The sequence below is a fragment of the Rhinolophus sinicus genome, chromosome 2 (genome assembly GCF_057876585.1).
Source record: "Rhinolophus sinicus isolate RSI-liver-muscle chromosome 2, RSI-T2T, whole genome shotgun sequence".
In the NCBI taxonomy this organism is placed as follows: Eukaryota; Metazoa; Chordata; class Mammalia; order Chiroptera; family Rhinolophidae; genus Rhinolophus; species Rhinolophus sinicus.
Genome location: NC_142502.1, coordinates 37237082 through 37260115, shown reverse-complemented (window position 1 = coordinate 37260115; position 23034 = coordinate 37237082). Strand labels below are relative to the sequence as shown.

Sequence of the window (23034 nt, the reverse complement as noted above, 5' to 3'; positions counted from 1 at the left end):
GTTTGTATTGTTTATATTTCAAGTCTTGAGCACACAGGACTTATATATGGCACAGTAATAAAAAATATTACTTTGTTGAATCAAGTTCTACACCTAGAATTAATTCATCAAAAAACAATTCCTTTTTCAAAACAAAAAAAAAAAGAGAGAGAAATTCTGATAAAAATTATTTGGCATCACACAAATATTACCTTAGTATGAAACCTAAAAAAAATTAAAGATTACAAAGAAATTGGTGTATTGTATCCACGTACACAAGCTGAGTGAAAAAACAGCATTAATCTCTCTTCTTAATAATTCTTCAAATTATAAAAAAAGGCAACAAAATAACATGACATTTGATGGCAAATATTTCACCTTGTTTTAGATCAGCATTTCTTGGAACTTCTGACAGATAGCAGTTTGGTAAAGGATATGATGAAAACATTGGCCATGGATATGGATCATCACCCTAAAAAAGAAACAAGACAGATAACTTTAGGAAGTATAATAGTTTAAAATATTATTGAATCTTAAGGCTTTCTGAAATATCACTCACTGAATTTGGCTTTTGTTTCATAAAAATTTTAGAATTGTAGCCTAACGGAAAACTATGTGATATTACAGTTGAGTACTCTAATGGATAATAACTATAATGAAATGTAATAGAAACAGTATTAAATAAGTACTGAAGACAAATACATATGGTAACTTGTTCTCGTAACTGGGATTGGTAATCAAGGCTTTAGTATTTTTTTCATGATTGGAAAAGTATGGTCTTCAAAAGAAGCCTGCATTTCCTATGTTGCTTACAAAACTGTTTCTCTTGTGCTGTCAATCATTTCTATCTCATCTGTCCCAGAGTGACAACTAAAGCAAAATGTACTTAATGACAGTAACAATAAAAATGAAAATAACTAAACCCTTGAAGAGAAAAATCAAACTATTGGAAGGAGAGGTACACAATATTGTCAACTAAATACAAAAAAATATAATAATCTAATAAAATTTAGGTGTCATGAAAAAGAAAGACATCAAAAGTAAAAAAAATTCAGACATGAGGAAAATGACAACTTTTTAATTAAATACCCTACTGTGCAATGCAAACCAGCACTTATAACCCCTTGCCATGAAGAATACCATTTGTGTTGTAAAGTGTTTCCTTGCATTCTAAAGTTTTTCTAGAAATAAAAGTTCAACTCTGTGATTTGGACATCTAATAGTTACTGTTTAGTGTCACCTGAGTTGGCTACCTTGCTTCAAAATATATAAAAAAAAAATCCCCCCTCCTCTATACCCCACTTACCTTTTCCAGTGTCCTGGGAGGCAAAATCCGTTCCATTGGCCCACCAATAAGATTTATTCTAACAAGAACATGGTTTCTCTCTACTGATAAGCCATCAATTATAAAATCCCTGAAAAATAATATATCAATTTTGTTATCTCTGTAATTGGAGGTATTTAATTTTAAAATCAAGTGATTGGAATCTAAAGAAAAAAGGCAGATAATTTTCTATAGAAAAGTTTGGAAAATAGATTATCAATCTACCATGTTTCCCCAAAAATAAGACCTAATGGGAAAATAAGCCCTAGCATGATTTTTCAGAATGACGTCCCCTGAACATAAGCCCTAATGCGTCTTTTGGAGCAAACCTTAATATAAGACCTAGTCTTATTTTGGGGGAAACATGGTAGATTCACTCTATCTTATAGCTTTCTTTGCTAGAGCAAAGAATTGATGGAGATATAATTGATATAATGAGAGGAATGAGATTATTAATATTTCTTTGACAAATATGACTGCACTTAAAGAAATAGGATTAAGACATGCATTATTTTCACAATCACTTTATCACATTTTTAGTTAATGTTCCCTTAAGTTCTAGATATAGAGCCTTAATTTCAAAATCTAAACATTGCTCTTAAGCAGCGTCCACACTTCCTGCAGCTGTTAATACTATCCTATATCAAACGCAGAGTACCCAGTAAGGTGCCTTGTCTTTTATAATTTTGCAAAACCTAGCTGATGATGGAGGCACATTTTCTTAAAAATTACACACGAAAACAATGCCAGCTAGTAAACGGGCATTCAATAAATGTAAGCCAAAACTGAGGTAATGACAAGTGTGATACATTAATAGAAAGCAATCATCAAGATATGACCATAACTTCATTTTGCAATAATCAGAATTTATGACTATGAACTCTAACATAATTAAGAGAATGGAGGAGAGAGCCTCTACAAGGGACACAAAATCAAACATTTTATTTAATGGATCATCTTACACATGCAGCCTGAATTTAAAGGTGATACAACTTCATGGAACCATTTAAAAAGTTAAGGTTTAAAAAAATAACTAAAAAACTAAATTAAACAAAAACTTAGGAAGTACTACTCTGTAAGTACTCCCCAAGAACATCTATCACAAAGTTTCTAACTGTGACACTTATACTTTCATTGCTTGTTACTCTGTTATTTAAACCTACTGAATTCAGATAGTAAAGAAACATTAAATTACACAGAGTCTGTAAAGAAAACTGTGTTATTATGTCTTAATAGGCTTATATTTATTTTTATTTTTTTCTTACCTATGGCTCTCTGAGGTCTCTAAGATATTTTCTTCTTGAGCATTTAGTAATATTTCAGATACTTGATACTGAGCCTCTAACAGAAGAAGAGTGTCTAGATCACAGCATACCATACTTAATAACCTACATGAAGAGAAACAATAAAAAGCAGATTTTATAAAACATCCTAAAAGTTTAGAGACTTTCTTGGTGCCTCAAATACCTACACACAGAAATACAAATTTTAAGAAAGATCATGCAGTTATTTAGGATACATTTTTTAATCAATTTGAATAGTAATTGACTTCAAAAGTTCTTATAAAATATTATTTAAAAATCATGGGTAACATCTAGGTTTAAAAAAATGTATCTATATCTAGAAATAGTAATTTTTTTTTTCTTAACTGCTACTTAATTTAAAAATTAGTTAGGGAATATTAGTAAATCCATAAAAATAGAAAATACCACCACTTTTTATTCAGCAATTCATTACAAAATGAATCACAGAATCATTTTGCTACCAATCCAGGAAATGTCAATGGCTAACTTCAGAATTTTCAGATAAAGCTGAGAACACCTGAACACACTGATCTATCCTAACATCACTACAAGGGAGACAAGTAGGAATCATGTGGCTTCTACTGTGGTGCAAGAGGATGTACACTGCACCATCTAGGAAATATTCTTCCCAAGGAAACTGAACCTGAAACTGACACTATCAGTTATATGAAATACAAGGATTAGAGAAATATTTTATAATCCACCACAAGGAGGAAACAGGCAACCAAATCCAGAATCTAGAGAATCCTACACATCATTATATATTATTGCTCCCAGAGGGGAAGAAAAGGCATAAGAAAGGGGAATAAGGGAAGTTATAAACTGAAAGAAAAACATCGAGCAAACATAAAGGTTTTGCTTGATTATGATTCAAGCAAAAATGTAAAAGTGCCTGTTTGACGCAAACAGGAAAATATGGTATAGGTACTAGATGAGATCAAGAAAATGCAGTTAATTTTGCTAGATTTAACAATAGCATAGAGGTAATATACTTTTTCTAAAAAAAATAGGTCCTTGTCTGTTAGAGATACTAATGAATAGATAAAATAGCATTATATCTGGAATTTGCTTTAAAGTACTTAAGGAAAGAGTGGGTATGGGAAAGGAAAGAGATAAAACAAGACTGGAAAGTACTGTTAATTGATAAAGATGAGTGATGGGTACATAGAGGGTTCATTACACTGCTGCTCATTCTACACTTTATATGTTTACAATTTCTATAATAAAAATATATATAAAAAAGATAAAGGGGAAAGGAAACATTGGGTGACTATGGTAGATTGAGTGGTTAGGGATGGTTTCTCTGAAAGATGGCATTTGAGGAAACATGAGATTCAAGAATAAACCAACCTTCTAATTATGTATCTGCTGATTTTTCTTAGAGACATATTCAAACATGAGCACAAAGGCCTACACATAAGGATACTTATTGTGAAGTGGTCATAAGCAAAAAAAAAAAAAAAAAAAAATTGTTTTAATGTCCATCCATAGAAAGAAGTTTAAACGTTTGGGATACATTTTTACAGTGGTATACTATGTAGATATTAGAACAGGGTAGCTATATATGTTTTGATAAAAGAATTATCTCCAAGGTAATGTTAAGTGAGAAAGGAAAGGCAAAAACATTTGAATAAAAATGGAGAAATATTTGAATACACATATAAATTCGAATTTGTTTTTACCTAGAAATCTCTCTCCAAAGACAGAAAAGAAACTGGTAAGCTCTGCAGGAGAGTTAGAAGGTGATCTGAGAGACTGGAAGGAAACATAGCTCTCACTGTGTATATCTTCTATAGTTTTTGAATTGGGGTTCAATTGTGTATTTTACCTATTCAATAGCATCTATATAGAGAAAAAATGTTTGGTGGATGTCTTCAAGAGTCAAAAATGGCAATTCAGTATCATTCCCAGAACATAGCTGCAAAATAACCAATGCATAGAGAAGGGGAAATCTACTATCATCAATTTAGAGACATGTGCCATACTTAGTTTATTCAAGTAAAAACACTTTGCATGATATAATCCTTAGATGTCTAAAGATGACAGTGTAAGTTGACACTTCCCCTTTCTCATCCTAGAAATAACCCCAAGGATTGGGGCGGGGGGAGAAGGCACATCATCAAAATTTTTGCCCACAAATGTGTTGAAGGGTGAGTAGGGCAGTCAAAATAGGGCAAATGCTGCTAGGAGAGGGAAAGAAACTGAGAAACAATGTCATGGCAGGCTGCCAGGCTGCCATTAATGTGAAAAACAGGGGGGAAAAAGATACTCCAAAAAATAAATAAAAAGAAGAAAGGAAGCAAATACATTTTTCTAAGTAAAATCAACAAATGTTTCAAACTAAGGAGTACCCTTAGATGAAAAACCTAACCCAATCAAGATAGGATGGATGAATGGATAAGAAAACAAAACCCTTACATATGCTGCTTACAAAAGACTCACTTCAGATTGAAAGACACACACAGACTGAGAGTAAAAAGATGGAAAAAAATATTTCATGAAAATAGAAATGAAAAAAAAAAAAAAAAGTTGGGGTAGCAATACTTATGCCAGACAAAATAGATTTTATAAGAAAGGCTACAACAAAACACAAAGAAGGACCCGGTAATCGTACTTCTATTTATCCAAAGAAACCCATATGCTACTTTGAGGGGACATGTACATCCACATGTTCACTGCAGCACTGTTTACAATAGCCAAGATGTGGAGGCAGCCTGGATGTCAGTCAATGAATGAAGGGATAAAGAGGAAGTGGTACATACTGGGGGTGCCAAAAAAATGTATACACATTTTGAGAGATGTTATCTATGTATTACTTTTTGAAGTTGAATTGAATTATAGTAGCAATGTGTAGTATGATGTTCGCTCAAAAGATGGTGTTAATCAAATGAACGCTAGCATTACGAGGCAACAGGCAGGACAATCAAAGAAAATTGCAGAAGCATGTTTGTTGTTAGAGGAATGCAAGACTATTTTGAAATGGTATTTGAAATTTGAGAACATTGTGGAAATACAACAACAATGGAGGCTTGAGTACGCAATAGAACCTCCAACATGCCTAACAATTGCACATGATACGTTTGAGATGCATGGTCCTGTGTTCTTGAAGAAACTGAAAATGGCATGCACAGCAATACAAGTGGACGCTTTGGTCAACATTGCTCAAGCAGAAGTTGGCCATAATCAGAAGCATCTGGATGCTGATGGTAACCGCTTTGAGCACCTCTTGTAATTGCGGAAGTCAAACATGTATTCATCTTTTGTTCAGTATATACTGAGTATTACAATTTTAATACAATTTTTTCCTTTCTTAAAATGGGTATACATTTTTTTGGCACCCTCTGTATATACAATGGAATATTGTTCAGCCATGGAAGGGAATGGGCTCTTGTCATCTGTGGCAGCATGGATGGACCTGGAAGATATTGTGCAGAGTAGAGTACGTAAGACAGAGAAAGGCAGAAGCAATATAATTTCACTTAAATATGGAATCTAAAGAGCAAAGTAAACAAACAAAACAAAAACAAATTCATAGATACAGAGAAAATTTTGATGGCGGCCATATGGGAGGGTGGTTGGGGAAGTAAGTGAAAAGGGGGAAGGGATTAAGAAGTACAAATTGGTTGTTACAAAGTAGTCATGAGGATGTAGGGCATAGCATAAGCATTACAGTCAATAATAGTATAATAACTATGTATGGAGTCAGATGGGTACTAGATTTATCAGCGTGATAAATGCATAGCATAAGCATTACAGTCAATAATAGTATAATAACTATGTATGGAGTCAGATGGGTACTAGATTTATCAGCGTGATAAATCTAGTAGGGGCTTGGGGGTAGGATGAAAAAGGTGAAGGGATTAAGAAATACAAATTGGTACTTACAAAATAGTCATGGGGATGTAATGCATAGGGAATACAGTCAACAATATGGTAATAACCATGTGTAGTGCCAGGTGAGTACTAGACTAGCCAGGGGGATCACTTCTTAAATTATGTAAATGTCTAATATTGTACACCTGAAAATAATATAAAATAATACTGAGTGTCAACTGTAATTGAAAAATGAAAAACGGGGGGGGGGGGGGACTAAGAGGTCCAAATTTCCAGGGATAAAAGAAGTAAGTCATGGGGATGTAACGTACAGCACAGGTAATATACTCAATAATACTGTGACAGAATAGTATGGTATCAGATGGTTGCTGGAGTTACCATGGTGATCACTTCTTTAGGTATATAAATGTTGAATAACTGTGGTGTACCCCTGAAACTAACATAATATGTTAGCTATGCTTTTAATAAAAATCTTAAAAAATAAAATTTAAAAAAAGTAAAGAAGAGTTCTTAGGATCTAGATGGACAATGAGATGATACAAGATGAACGGGAGCAACTCTGAAAGCAAATACATGTCCAAACTGAATTCTCCTCTTTAGCGAATGAGTAAATAAAAACTTGAACAAATGATGTAAGATTTTTAAGATCTTATAAGTACTAGGAATAATGTAAAGCTTAGCAAATTTGACCCAGCAATACATTAAAGAATAGCATACGGTGACCAAGTACAGTTCATTCCAGGAAGAAAAGGATAGTTTAATATGAAAGCATGTCTTAATGTAACCCATGACATCAATATGTAATAGAAAAGAACCATATAATCATTTGGCCAGATGCTTAAAAGCTACTTGATTTAAGATTCAATATCTACTCTCTATTCCCTGTCCTCCAAAAAAGTCTAAGTAAATTAAATAAAGGTTATTTCTTTAATTTGATTTACAAAACAAATTTATCTCAAGGCAAGAGTTAAAAGCATAAATAGGAAATGCATTCCATTAAGATCATGAGGAAGTTAAAATTGTCCATAATTATTTAACATTGTTCTAGAAATTTAAGCCAATATCAAGACAATGAGTAAAAAATAAAGATGCATGCTATCTGAAAAGAGATGATGTTCACTATTAGAAGATGATAAAACTGTTTATTGGAAACCACCCCACTGTAACTTAAAATTCACTTAATTTTAAGAAATATTGGGTGAATACCTACTAAGCGCATACCACTGTTTTAAGTGCTGAGGATACATCACTAAACACACATACACAAAAATCCCAGTTCTGTATGGAATGCAAAATACTAGAGGTGGGGAACAGACAATGAACAAAATAAAAAGTTAAAAACCAAAACAAAACACAGCATGTATACAACTAAAGCAGAGAAGTGAATACAGTGCTAGCAATAGGGCAATAGGGATGGATGACTGTATGCAATTTTAAATAAGATGGTTAGGAAAGAACTCATCAAGAATATGACACTTATGTAAAGACCTAAAACAAAGGAGGAAGCAAGCCATGGAGCGATCTGGGGAAAAAATGTTCCAGGCAGAACAAACAGATTGAGCAAAGGACCTGAGGTGAGAGCACGGCTGGCATGACTGAAGGACACTATGGGGGCCCAGGCAGTGGCAGTGGAATAAGCAGGAAGAAGTATTAGGAGATGAGGTCCAAGTCATATTAGGGATTCAGATCACACAGGACTCTGCAAAGCCATTATGAAGTTTTTCTTTGATGACATGAGAGAAACCACGGTGGTATGGTTCCATCCTGATGATATGAAAAGCCTTTTGAATATAGCATTAAGATTATCTGATTGGTGTTGTAATGGATCACTAGGGCTGCTGTGCAGAATAGGCTAATATTAGAATGGGACAGAAACAGAGACACCAGTTTTAAAAAATCTATAGTAATAATTTATATTAGGTAGTGGCTTAAACCAGAGTATTGTCAGAAGAGGATTTGGTGATCGAAAGAATGGCTCTGTGGTGGAATCTCAGGGGGGCCCCCAGGAGCCCCACCCTCCTGGTACTCATGCCCTTGTGAGAGTCCCTTCTCAAGTACAGGCAAGACTTGTGACTTACCTCTAATCAGAGTATGTTAAAGGTGATAGGACAGATGTGATTACATGATTGCATAAGACTCTGTGCCCTTCTTGCTGGAGTCTTTCCCCTCTGCTGGTTTTGAAAAGGCAAGAAGCCATGTTGAGGAAAACCACATGGCAAGGACCACAGATGGCCTCTTGGAGTTGAGGGCAGCCTTCCACGGACAAGCTGCAAGAGCCTCTATCTCGCCTCTAGGCAGCAAGAAAACAAGACCCTCTGTCCTAAAATCATGACAAAATAACACCAACAATCTGTGTGAGTTTGGAAACAGACCCTTTCCTAACTGAGCTTCAAATGAGACCATAGCCACAGCCAACACCTGGATTGTATAGTCTTAGGAGACTGAACAGAGGAGCCAGCTAGGGTGTACCTAGATAGAAACTGAGATAATAAATGTGTGTTGCTTTAAGCCACCAAGTCTGTGTTGGGTGACCAGTAAAAAAATACAAAAAATAATTTACTTATACCAATAATAACCAATTAAAACATTACCAAGGAAAAAGAAATCACCTTAATAATAGCAAAAAAATATAACACGAAACATAATAGTAAATGCCCAGGGCCTATATGAAGACAGCTAGCTACAATGCATCACTTAAGAAAGTAAAACACTTCAATACAGAGATAGCACCTACAAGGATGAGAATATTAAATATAAAGATGTGTATTGTTTTCCAATCCAGTTAATGACTTTAAATGTACATTATGCAATAATGTAATCAAAATATTAAGATTTTTATAAAGCTCAACAAAATGTCTCCACTAATAACCTAAAATAATTTTCTAAAGGAGAATAACAAAATGAACGAATAATTAGTATATCTATAGAATCTCAGAGATTTATCTATGATGAGGTGCTTAGCATGATCTAAATTTGAGAGCGGTGTAACATATTTAGTCTCATCTTCTGTGAGGAAGGTACAGTTACTGTCCCCATTTCACACATGAGGAAACAGAGGGAGGGAGAGATTAAGGATCTTGCCTAAGATCATCTGGCAATGTGGTTCCAGAATCTATGCTCTGACACTGCCATGTATGGTGCACACAGTGGGGCTATAAATACTAGATTCAGAAAAAAATATATAAGACCCCTATGGAAAAAACAACATTTTAATTAGAGTAATTAAAGCACACAAATTAAATAGAGACATACACCATGTTTACAGATTGGAAAATTCAGTATTATAAAGATGTCAGTTGACTCACTATTGTTTTATAGATCCAATCCAATGATAATTAAAATCCCGTGGGCTAGTTTGTGTGACAAGCTGATTCTCAAATTTACATAGAAAGAAAAAGACTAAAAGTAGCCAAGGTATTTTTGAAAAAGGAAAGTGGGAAGAACTGCTCTATTGGTTATTATAAATTATTACAAAGCTATAGCAATTAAAATGATGTGATATTTGCACGAGGATAAACAAAAATCCAATTAACAAAATAGGAAGTTCAGGAACAAGGCTTTGCCTATTCAGATAATTGTTTTGTAACACAATAAAGAATTACATATGTATGTTTACAAAGAGATATGTAGCTAGTGTTCCTAAGCTATGTGTAACAGAGTTGTTTATAATAGTCAAACGTGGGAAACTGGAAATAACCCAAATGTCCACTAACAGCATAATATATAAACAAAACATGGTATAGTCATACCACAGATGGAATATTATACAGCAATGAAAATAAATTAACTGAAATACATCCAACACTAATCTTAGAAACCCTAATGCAACACAGAAAAGCACATATGACAGATATACAGTCAATGGCACCATTAATACAAAGCTTAAAAAACAGTAAAATTAAGATATTGTTTAGGAATACATAACTAGGTAGTAAAAATTTAAAGTAAGTCATAAACATAAAAAGTAAATACCATAAAAGTCAAAATTGCTGTTACCACTGGCAACAAGGGAGGGAGTCATGATCAAACAAATGCATAGCGCTGTCTTGGTTTAGTTGATTGGAATTATGTGGACATTTATTTTACAATTTGTTAAGCTGTATGTTTATATTTTATGCAATATTTATATTTTTTAATATTTCATAAAATACTTAAGTGCTATAGTAGGGTAGATAATGGGAAAAAGTATATCACTATATCCATAAGAAGTATAAATGTGTATTCAACAGGAGAACAAATTCAGAAAACTACTAAACGAATGTACATTTTAATGATAACTCATAAAGATTCATGTAAGACTCAATAACAACTAATGCTATTTACTACTCAATTACCTAATCATCTAATAAACAGATCTTTGTGGTTCATTAATTATAAGCATATTTGTATAAGCTAGCAGCTAGAGTAAACATGGGAAAAAAAGACACTAGAGTAAGACAATTTTATTTTTTTAGCTTAACCATAATATTAAGGGTAGGTTTACAAAATGAATAGAAGTGTGCAGATTATTTTATATCCACTAATCTAGAAAACGATCAGAAAAACATGTCTCAAATTTTACACGTTATTGGGCTTATAAGCAACAAATTGTGAAGTCTATTATATAATAAATAATAATTTTTGTTGGCTCCAATCCAAATTTCCCAAAGTTATGAAAAAAAGAGTCTGCTGCTTTTTTCACATGTAAAGCAAGCTGGTTATATCAAGAAGTATTCCAAAAAAAAAGGTAACAATTACCCAAAGTAAATGCAAATTCATAGGTAAATTAAGTAAAAGTTTCAATGGTATATTTTTTATGGACAGAGATACAGTATTAAAAATCATTTAAACTAAATTAATGTACAGATATCAACAGTTAAATAGGCAAATTTCAGAAGTGTTTGTGTGTGTTAGAAATAGATAACAGTTAGAAATAGATTAACTCTACCTATCCCAGACACACACTTTTTAAGCTTAGGCCTTAACAGGTTCCTTTTATCAAAATAAGAGAAGTTTCTGTACACCAAAAAGACAGACAGTAGTCAAAGACCTTGGCTGTTCATTTCCTATTTCATGCAATGCTAAGCAATGTGCAAATATTACCCACACTATTACAATTTTATGGCTCCCAGAAGCGCTAGCAGTCTTGCACACCAGGAGATATGGTGTTGCCAGTTCGAAAGTGGTGAAGACATAATAGAGAGGGTTTGCCTATAGCAAGCTTTTGGAAGCATGACGGATGACTCCTTAAAGGTGGGTGTGGGGACCTAGACCTCTTTAGTTAACTCTGTGAAAGCATCTGAATATACCTGTGGTGATATTCCCTTCAATCTGTTGCCTCATTTGAGTCAGGTTTATTGGTAACATCTAATAATGGCTTTCTCGTCTCATCTCAGGCACGGAACGCTAAGTCCCTATCTCTGTTAGACATTTAATGCTACACATAAGCATGATCTCTAGACAAATAATTTTCATAGAATCTTACCATCCCTATTAAATCTTTTCTTCCCTTGTTGCAAGAAGCAAACTAAATATTTTGTGAAGAAACACAGACATCCCTAAAACATGTTACTTAAATAAAAAGGTCACAACTTATGAGCTGTATTTGGATAAAAAATAAATCAGCACAAGATACTAACGGAGAGTATCAGGGTTTTCCCAAGACTCTTCTCATAACAGAGGAAGTTGGAAGCCCCGCTCAATCTACCCGATGTTATGTTTCCCTAAGCCTTAGTGTATCTGTGCATTATATGTAACACAACATCATCAAGGTAAAGTCTCTACAAGACTGAATTAGCAAAGTCTCGACAACTGGTAAGACTATTGATTTGGTCAATGTGAATACTCGGAGTAGTATGCTTTTACTTGACATCAACAGTAATACACTTTATCTTTTTATCAGCTCAGCCCAGGACAGCCTTGATTGTCCTACCGTGTCGCAGGTCATCATGGAAAACTATTCTACTGATGCTATAATGTTCACTGGACCCAGGCAGGCAAGAAGTAGCTGGTTCTCTAGATGTTTTAATAAAACATAGGTTTGCCAGAGAATGAGATCCATAAAAATTGAGACATTTCATTGTCATCTCAGTGAAGTTTCTGAGTTCTAGCAGCCTATAATGTCAAAATATCACATGTACTATGTATGCATGATGCATTATTAAATCTTATCCTACTTACCACCAAAAAATGATATAATGCACGATTGTAGTCTCTTTGAATTTTGGAAACAACATCAACCACATTTGGGTGTGCTCCTCTCAATTACTTGTCAAGTAACCCATAAGTGTACCAACTTTGTGTGACTCCAAGGCTAGAATAGATATAAAACTCAGGCAGGATCTAACTCAAGAAAAATCTCTCATTTGAGCCTTTAATCCAGAAGATTCAATGTTGGTCAAAGTTTTATTGGCTGATTAGACACTACATGCAGCTTCTGGCAAGGTGCAATACAAAATTCACACATGGAGTACATTCACATTCTCTTTATTAAATATTCTTGTTTTATGATCTTCCCTCGATAAACATAATTTCTAGGCCCTGCAATCAAGACCACTTCATTCATAAACCCATCTGAATAAGCACTAGAATAGCTGAAGAAAGAGGCTGGCCCATCAACAAGAGATATTATTTTACCTCCTTCGCAAGAGGAGGAATCCCTTTCAAGAGCATTCCCATGAGTCAAAAATATTCTTTCAATTTGGGTGTAATCTCAGAGGACAATCTATATGATGCCTTTTCTATTAATTGTCTTAAACTAATCCCCTGATCTTTTTTACTCTGACCATCCAGCCCAACCATTAGCCATGTTTCATAAGTCTATGAAATCAGTATCTGAAGTCATATGCGTATCTTTTTCCAGACAAAGTGAATAAGTAGATACACTACCTTAAGAGTTTCCCTCTGAAAAGCTATAAAGTTATCCAACTCTAACAGGTATTAGCATACTAACACAGTGTCATCTATAAACTAGATTTAATTTTTACTTCTTCCCTGGTCACCTAATTAGAGAAAGCTTCTCATGAGCCAAAAGAGTGTGCTGTGAATGTGTGAATGTGTTCCCCGACTGTACTTGTGTCCTCAGAGCCGGTTTAAGCTTCTTACAAATGTTATTTGCATACTTGATAATGGAGTTCCATGCACATATAACTGTTTTGGAAAATCATACTGCACAATACCAGACTGGTAGCTAATTTACATAGTGGATATCCATTAATTTAAACAACATGAATCCCCTTGTCATAGATGATATGGTTACAGTTATCACCGCGTATCCACATTGTCATAGGCAGAGACCAACACTAAACTCAAGATGCAGCACATAATCTGGGGAGACAAACCAGCTACCTGGTAGCAAGCTAATTACATTAAATGCCTTCTTACTTCAGCTATGAAATTGGACATCTGTGACCACAATGCTTCTCTACCACCAAACACTATCTCACAAATTATATACTTACCGATGCCTCAGTGAAGATCATGGCATCTATAAAACACTACTTCTGATGAAGAAACTAACTACACAAGAAGTACAGAGAAAAATATCCGCAATATTTACTGACCTTATAATGTACCCCTATCTCCCAGAAGTAGCTATTTTTAGATACTGGCAGAATGACACACTGAAAACTAAGTATGGCATCACATAGGACATAATACGTTGCAATATCAAGGTGCTGTCCAATAAGATATATAGGTGCCATTTCTCTTATAACTATAATTTGGGTCTAGGAGCTACAGTGTAGAAGTGGAAATTATAAATGTCTTTGGTTTTCTAACCCCTCAACTCTGTGGGGTGGGACATGGTGGGTGGAAGGGGCTGGATTGGTGGTTTTGAGATCTTATTCCAAATGAGAATACTTCCTACACTTCTACCAGAACTGAAAATTACCCCTAACTGGTTGAGGCTCCTCAAACACCTGGACCAATAGCAAAATAAGGCAACTCTGCAGGGAGAAATTGACCATGATCATTAAGAAAACTGCAGCTATGCAATGGAGACAGAAAAGCAAAGTCTACTATCCAGGGAATACTTTGTAGCACCTCCTAATAGTGCCATGTCTAGCAGTCAGTTAATGGAACACTAATGCAAGACCACTAACGGTTCAAGAACCACAGAAACGAGGCTTTGGGGTGTCCCATACATAAAGAACCCTAACCAGCTCAGGTTGATTGAGTATCAAGGGAAAACAGAATGGGCAATAGGGGAAAGAAGTTATACATATCAACTAAAGCCTCATGTCCACTTGTAGAAACAAGGTATATAGTAGCTAACCATATTTTCAACCTTGCTCTGTTAAGCAAACATTTATATATTAACCAATTTCCTTTTACTTCCATGTTGCTTTCCCCTGCTATTTTATACAGGGTGTTGATTTGTAATTTAGTCTACGTGTTAAAGGCTATGAATAAGTGATTGTAAATAAACTAACAAAGAATGAAAATTACTTAAGAGATTTATGCTAACACAGAGAAGAGAGCCTAGATGTCCGTTAGGGAAGAGTTTAAGAGTACTTTTGTTTGTGGGAGGGGAATGATACTGTGCTAGTGAAAGAATGTTATTTGTATTGCTGTTTTTTAGAGCTTTTTAATGCTCTGAGATTTAAATGACTCAAAATATTTAAAAGTACTTAGAATAATACGTGGCGCTCAGTAATCACTGTTGTATTTGACATTACTATTAATAATAATTACATTTTTGTGGGAACAATCTTGAGATAAATGACTGCTAAATACATAGGAAAAACTAAGCAAATGGAAAAATAATGTCTTATTAATGCTAAGAAAAATAAATCTGGGGAGGAAATGAAATAGAATCATAACGTGTCTCTTGAACTGGCACAGAATAACACGTAGCCTTTTTCAGCACAGTCTCCCTTCCACTCTTGTTTCCCGTTCATGATTTCCAGAAGGTAAACCAACATTCTGCGGAAGGAGGGGAAGAACAGTCGCCTAGATGAGTGGGGTAGAAGTGGAGGGAATATGAGGGCCTATCTGTATCTTACAATTTAAACTAGTCCTATTATTGAAAATCTTAGATGTTCAAATAATCTTATACTTCCATCTCCATTCTCAGTGCTGCCTCTAACTCCCAGTGCTTCCAGATGCTGTGATATGCAAAACGTTGCTTCTGGGCCTCCCTTCCTGCCAGCTTGGGTTTTAGCTTTCCTGGCCTGCTAATCAGTTATAATTCATCCATTTATTCTGTAGCTCCCAAAACTATACTGTGGAAGTCTCCAACCCATATCTGTCTCAAAAGACTTCCTCCTGCAGTTCTTTCTTACTGAGAAAGCATCTTCATCAAAACTAGGGAGAAAATCCATTGGAGTCACTTGCCTGCCACCAGCTCCTTCACTTGCTGCTGGTCTCTGCCCTTGCCAAGCGCGGCTCTGCAGCTTCAGCACCTCAGCCCAGAACAATGCTAAAGTGGCTGTGCACAGGGCTTCTGGAGGAATTGGGCAGCCCCTTTTACTTCTCCTAAAGAACCGCCCTCGGCTAAGCCGGCTGACCCTCTATGATATTGCTCATACACCTGAGTGCTGCAGATCTGAGCCACGGAGACCAGAGCGACTGTGAAGGGCTACCTCGGACCTGAGCAGCTGCCAGACTGCCTGAACAGTTGTGATTTGGTGGTTATTCCAGCTGGAGTGCCGAGACAACCAGGCATGACGTGGGATGACCTATGCAACACCAGTGCCACAACTGTGGCCACCCTGATGGCTGCCTGTGCTCGGCATTGGCCTGAGGCCATGATCTGCATCATTTCCAATGCGGTAAACTCTACCATCCTAATCACATCAGAAGTTTTCAAGAAACATGGCTATATGGCCCCAATAAAACCTTTGGGGTGACAACCCTGGACATTGTTAGAGCCAACACTTTTGCTGCAAAACTGAAAGGTTTGGATCCAGCTCAAGTCAAAGTTCCGGTCATTGGCAGCCATGCTGCGAAGACCATCATGCCCCTGACCTCTTAGTGCACTCCCAAGGGGCACTTGGCCCAAGACCAGCTGACAGCCCTCACTGGGCAGATCCAAGGGGCTGGCACACAGGTGGTCAAGGCCAAAGCTGGAGCAGCCTCTGCCACTCTGTCCATGGCTTATGCCAGAGCCCGGTTTGTCTTTCCCTTGTGGATGCAATCAATGGAAAGGTAGGAGCTGTCAAATGTTCCTTGGTGAAGTCCCAAGAAACGGACTGTCCCTACTTCACACCATTGCAGCCGGGGGAAAGTGCACCTAGAAAAATCTACGCATTGGGAAAATTTCCCCTTTCAAAGAGAAGATGATAGCTGAAGCTATTCCAGAGCTAAAAACCTCAATCAAGAAAGGAAAAGAGTTTGTAAAGAACATAAAATCAGAAAGCAATTAGTGAGCAATCCGTTTCTTTAACTAAAAACACTGTGTCACTGTAAAGCCATTTCAGATATCTTTGTATTTCAATTTGCTTTAAAGATTATAAGTTTTGTATGGACATTACCATCACTTCCAAATTGCGGGTCAGTTTACTGGTATATCAGTTATTTTAGGCTTTGGAAAAAAAAGAAAAAGAAAAAAAAACAACAACAAGGAAATAAACCAAGAAATAGGAAGTTGGATCTCAGGTGAAAGACAAAAGCAATTCCCAGGACGGTGAAGGGAAAATTCCCAAGAAGGTTAATATACAGGGCCAAAAGATCATCCAGTACAAAATGATACTGCATGATGTGACACAGGAAAATCGATAACAACACATGCCTTCTATCTTATTGAAGAGTTTCTGTTTTCATAAGTATGAAAAAAACATGGTTCCTGCCCTCAAGAACGTGAAAACCTTGAGACATACTTAGAAAGAATGATTACAAGGCACCTTGGCATTTAACTTGTAGAGCAGCACAATGTATGGGACAGGCAGTACACTCTCTGGAACCAGGATACCTAGGTCCAAATACCAGCTTCACCAATTACTAGCTGTGTCACCTTAAGCAAAGGGCTTAACTTCCCTCTGGCCTAGATGAGTCCATTTGTGAGGCGAACATGATAACCACTACATTACAGAAACCAGGCCTTAGGTGTCCATTCGTAAAAATGGAGGTAATAAGAGTACTTGTTTCATAGGAGTGTTCTGAAATTAGGTGCCTTAACTGTGAAAGCAATCCCAGGACCGGGACCACGCTGAGCATTATGTGAGCACTGGGCAGCAGCGGAGAGGGCTGCATGACTTCGGACATCTAGGGATACAGGACCCGATACACAGAAAATGCAGCAAATGGAAGAAATCATGCAATGATTAGCTTCGGGAAAAATAAAGTAAGAAAAGGGAAATACAGTCATAGTATACTACTTCGCTTATAAGTGAATAATATTTATATAGATATAACACCACAGACGTTCAATAGTGATTTTATCAAGATTGTGAAGAAAACTATACTGCAGGGAGAAAGGAAAAGGAAATCTACATCCTAAGCTTCTAAATCTCTAAAGACAAGAAGTATGTTTTAAAAATCAAGACATAGCAGTATAAGCATGCAATTTAAAAATCTGGAGGTGAGTACCAAAAGAGACAATTCAAAGAACTGAAAGTGCCAGCCTCTGGTGAGTGGGAGCTGAGAGTGGGGAAGGACGGGTAGAGGATTACTCTTCATTCTCAAAAGCCTTCCCATACTATTTGGCTTTTTAAATAATGTACATTTATTACTTTAATAAAAATAAATACAAAGCAGTGTTTGGTAGATGTCACATAAACCATGAACTAAGATCCTGTCGAGCTATTCTGCCAAAAAAAGCTATAGACTGTGGGCTGGAAGTAGAAAGTAAACTTAAGCCCCACAGAATCTGGATCTTTACATAGTTCTTTGCTTTTGCTCAAATAGTAAAAAAAAAAAAAAAAATACTATATATATACTATAATACTATAATAATAACATATATGTGTGTGTATATATATATATATATATGTTTGTATATATATATATATATATATATATATATATATATATATATATGTTTTCTAAGCTCTAACTCGTCTTTTAAAAAGTCATTTTCACCTTATTAAATTTTATTTCTGTGTCTTTAATGCACGGTATATAGAAATTTACTTGCCTGATATGCAGATCCAAATGCTCAATAAAATTTGGACATATGATGAAGGGAAAACTTAGGGATAGACATACAACACATATAGTGTTAGTAGAGAAGTGATAATTGAAGCCACTGTAGGAAAAAAAATGGAAAAGAACTGATGACAAACAATAGAAGATAATTCAATTGAAAGATACGTAGTAGAGGAGGAGGAAGAATCAGCAAAAATGACTGAGAGAAAGGAATCCAGAAATGAAGAGAAAAAAGTCTCAGAATCCTAAAATAAGGGTCATGTATACCAGTATAATACTTAGTAGGAATTCAGTATTTTCTGAGTGAATGAAAATAAAATGTCAACAGTGGGTAGAATATACAATGGTACAGAGAGGTCGATTAAAATGAATCGTAAAAAGAGGGCAGATAAAAAAAATAAGGTGTGAAAATGTGCCTACTCTTTACCTTAGGAAGACTATTTCTAAAGTTTTGTTGTCAAGAAATAATCATGGGCATACAGCTATTTATGAAGATACATAATAAAAATTTTAAATAACCTACACGTCTAAAAACAGAAAACTAGGATTCATTCATGTACTGGAATATTATTCAGTCCTTTGAAACTATGGTATAGATGAACATATATAGATATAAAGGATAATTTAAAATAAGTAAAAAAGAGTTTTAAAACAATAAAACTCCTATTTCTCAAAAAATATTTCAGCTAAACTTTGAAAAATATGGGCATGAAGAGGCTAATGGTGATTATCTTAAGAGGTACTATAATAAGTATTATTTTTTTCTTTTGTTTTCTAATCTATCTAAATAGGAATTTGTCGATTAAATATAAATTTTGAATGAGTTACTGATGTCTTCAATTAGTAACAGATCATTTGATTGTTTTCTTCAAACTAACTTAATAGAGTAAGATTAGAAATCAGATATGTGTGTATAAATGTCTGCATGTGTTTGCATGTAAATACAAAATGTGGATGGTTCTGGTGTCAGATTATATTCTAATTTCTGACATTTAAAAAGATTACAAGTGATAATTGTAAAATTATTTTTTCATTACTAATGTTAATCACATTTAAGTCTAGTTAGCATCTGGGTCACTGGGAATAAATAATTGGGCGATTTGTTGTGATAGAATATTAACACTTGTCTATGTTTATTAAAATAACAAGACTGTTGCTAAACAGAAAAACAAATATACTTTTTCTTTTCCTCTTAAAGTCATCTTACAGGTCAGACTTTTTACAAAGAGGATAGCTATGCATAAAACTGCTCATCCCACTGTATAAACATAAAATAATAACTGAAACAGCAAGTGATCAAATTTAAAGGCTTTTCTGTAAGTATGAATTCTTGAGCTTTGTTTTGAAGAAAATTAACAATAAATAGACAACATCAGGGTTTCAAATGTAGAAGAAATAGGTTTTAGGAGAACTATATTAACATTTCTTTAACCATATTAAATTTTAATGTGTATATTTAATGAAAATTACTACATAAGATTTAAGTTGTTAATAATGAACAATTCTATGTCTGTAACTAAAATTTAATTTGTAGTTTGATACAAAAGGAAACTATTAATATTAAATGTAAATTATTTCTCCATGTGATATATAGTTTTTATATTGAAATAAAATATTATAGGGCAGAGCATAACATTCCTCTAACCTAAATATAGTTAAGAAAATCTTAAACTGCAAATCCTTGGGCAGTATCAAGTTTCTAGGGGATCTGACACCGAAAGCAAGGGCTAACAAAAGCAAAAATAAACAAGTGGTATATATACAATGAAATATTATTCAGTATAAAATAAACAATATACATCAAACTAAAAAGCTTCTGTACAGCAAAGGAAATCATCAACAAAATGAAAAGGCAGCCTACCGAATGGGAAAAAAATATTTCCAAATTATATTAATAAGGGGTTAATAGATAAAATATATAAAGAACTCATACAACTGAATAGCAAAAATAGAAACAATCTGATGAGAAAATGAGCACAGGATACAAACAGATATTTTTCCAAAGGACATACAGATGGCCAACATGTCCATGAAAAGATGCCTGACATCCCTCATAAGAATCAAAACCACAATGAGATATCAACTCATACCTGTTAAAATGGCTATTACCAAAAAGACAAGAAATGACAAGTGCTGGGGAGGATGTGGAGAAAAGGGAACCCTCATACACTGTTTGTGGGAACGTAAATTGATGCAGCCACTATGGAAAACTGTATGGAGGTTCCTCAGAAGAGTAAAACTAGAGCTACTACATGATCCAGCAATTCCACTTCTGGGTATTTATCTGAAGAAAATAAAAATACTAATTTAAAAAGATAGATACATCCCCATGTGCATTGCAGCATTATTTGCAATAGCCAAGATACAGAAGTTACCTAAGTGTCCATCAATGGATGAACAGATAAAGAGAATGTGGTATATATACAATGAAATATTATTCAGTCATACAAAATTAAATCTTTCCAGTTGCATTAAGGGCATTATGCTAAGTGAAATAAGTCAGACAAAGAAAGACAAATACCATATGATCTCACTTATACATGGAATCTAAAAACAAAAACCAAGCTCATAGATACAGAGAACAGATTGGTGGGGGTGGACAAAATGGGTGAAGGGGATCAAAAAGTACAAAGTCCCATTATAAAATAAGTAAGTCCTGGGGATATAATACAGCATGGTTATAGAGTTAATAATACTGTATAATTGCATATTATATTTGAAAGTTGCTAAGAGAGTAATCTTAAAAATTCTCACACAATGGGATTTATAGATGATGTAATACAGAATTGTACACCTGAAATCTATGTAATTTTACTAACAATTGTCACCCCAATAAATTTAATTAAAAAAAAAAAAAAAAAAAAAAAAAAAAATTCTCATCACAAGAAAAAAAAATTATGTAAATATATATGCTGACCGAGGTTAACTAGACATATTATGGTGATCATTTCCCAATATATACAAGTATCAAATCATTATGTTGTACAGTTGAAACTAATGTAATATTAGGTCAACTATAACTCTTTTAAAAAAATAAAAAAGAATATATAGAGAATAAGAACCCCATTTTGCCTTAACTGGTATCCTTAAAAGACAATGTGTTCAAAAAAAGGTTTACACCTAAGATTTTCAATAAATGTAATAATGTTTCCAGGCAACTGTTTTAAGCAATCAACAGATTTAGCCAATAAATGTCAATCAAATAATATAAAAGTACTTGGCAACATGGTAGACTTGAAATTAAAACAAAATGATACTCCTGGATGTTTCAGTCAGTGGGAGAAATAAATATTAACTCTGTGGGAATGGCCATGAAGGCAAAGGACATGCAATAAAGACAAGATCAGAGTGTGCAACAGTAAGTCACAGAGAGAGTAATTCATAAAGCAACCTTTGCCTTGAAGGATGAGCCAAATTTGTGTAAGAAGACAAAAGTAAAGGCAATATTCAACTATAAAATACAAGTATTGAGGCAATAATAAACATTGTACTTGAGGGAGGTAGGCTGTCTAACCTCATCAGAACATTAGTTCAGGCTGAGGAAAGGTAGAAAATAATGTACACAGGAAAGGTAGAGGTCTATTATGGAACTCCTTGAAAGCCACATAAAGGATTCTGAAATTAAGTTATTTAAAATGGGAAGGTGGGGAGCTTTACAAGGATGTGTTTCTTTTCTGCATTAACTACCTCACATTTTCCTTTTTCTTAATATCCAATTCCTCACTAGGTAGTGAGGTTAAAGAGAATGAGCACCACGTCTTTCTCACAATTACATCATTACATCATCACATCTAGCACAGAGCATAAGCACTCAATAAATACTGGCTGAGTAAATCAAGTATATAACAGTAAGTTTTTAAAATCATAAACCTTATTCTGCCATCATATATAGTAAGTACTGCCTATCTTATGTCACTCCACTGAGAAACCCATATTAGTTTAATCTCCCTCCTGGGTAGAGGAAAATAATAGGATCTCTGACTCATTAAGGCAGGTTAGGAAATGGCAGGAGAACATCCTTCTAATACAGGAGACAGGAAAGGTGGGAGCCCACTGAGAGCATTAATGGCTTCATCTTTCATAACACAGAATCACACAACACTGCCTAAAAGTGAACTATAATGCTCAAAGCACTCCAAATGTTTTACATAATATTTTCTTAACCTTAGGGGAATCTCTGGGGAAACCACCACCACCCCCGGAGTGAAAAAAACAGTTATTTGAAATTCAGCAATTCCATCTGAGTCACTAGGGTTTCTATTCTTTTCTATAAAATTCAGTTAGAATTTAAAATGGAAACATTATGATTCCATTTTTATAAAAGAAGTTATTTCTATGTATCTATTCTGTCTGTATATAATTTTCCTTAATGCTAATAATGTCACTTTTGGAATTAAGAGGAATTATGATTAGTTTATTACATTGGTGAATTTCTTCATAATAAAGATAAATTACTGTTTGAAAAGCAAAGGAAAAAGTTAAGATGACTCTTAGGATTAGCAATTGAATAGATGGTTGGGCTACAAT

At 34.6% G+C, this 23034-nt stretch overlaps 1 protein-coding gene and 1 pseudogene across 1 annotated transcript in view; one reads left to right on the top strand and one right to left on the bottom strand.

Moving 5' to 3' along the window:
• Positions 1-23034, bottom strand: part of TBC1D32 (TBC1 domain family member 32) — a 182894-nt gene that overhangs the window by 62379 nt on the left and 97481 nt on the right. Inside the window, exons 25-27 of the mRNA XM_088795491.1 lie at positions 2569-2691; positions 1286-1394; positions 358-451 (exon numbers count right to left, since the gene is read on the bottom strand). Coding sequence (XP_088651617.1) covers positions 358-451; positions 1286-1394; positions 2569-2691 — 326 coding nt within the window. The remainder of the gene's footprint in view (positions 1-357; positions 452-1285; positions 1395-2568; positions 2692-23034) is intronic.
• LOC109452173 (malate dehydrogenase, mitochondrial pseudogene) lies at positions 5495-16787 on the top strand (annotated as a pseudogene).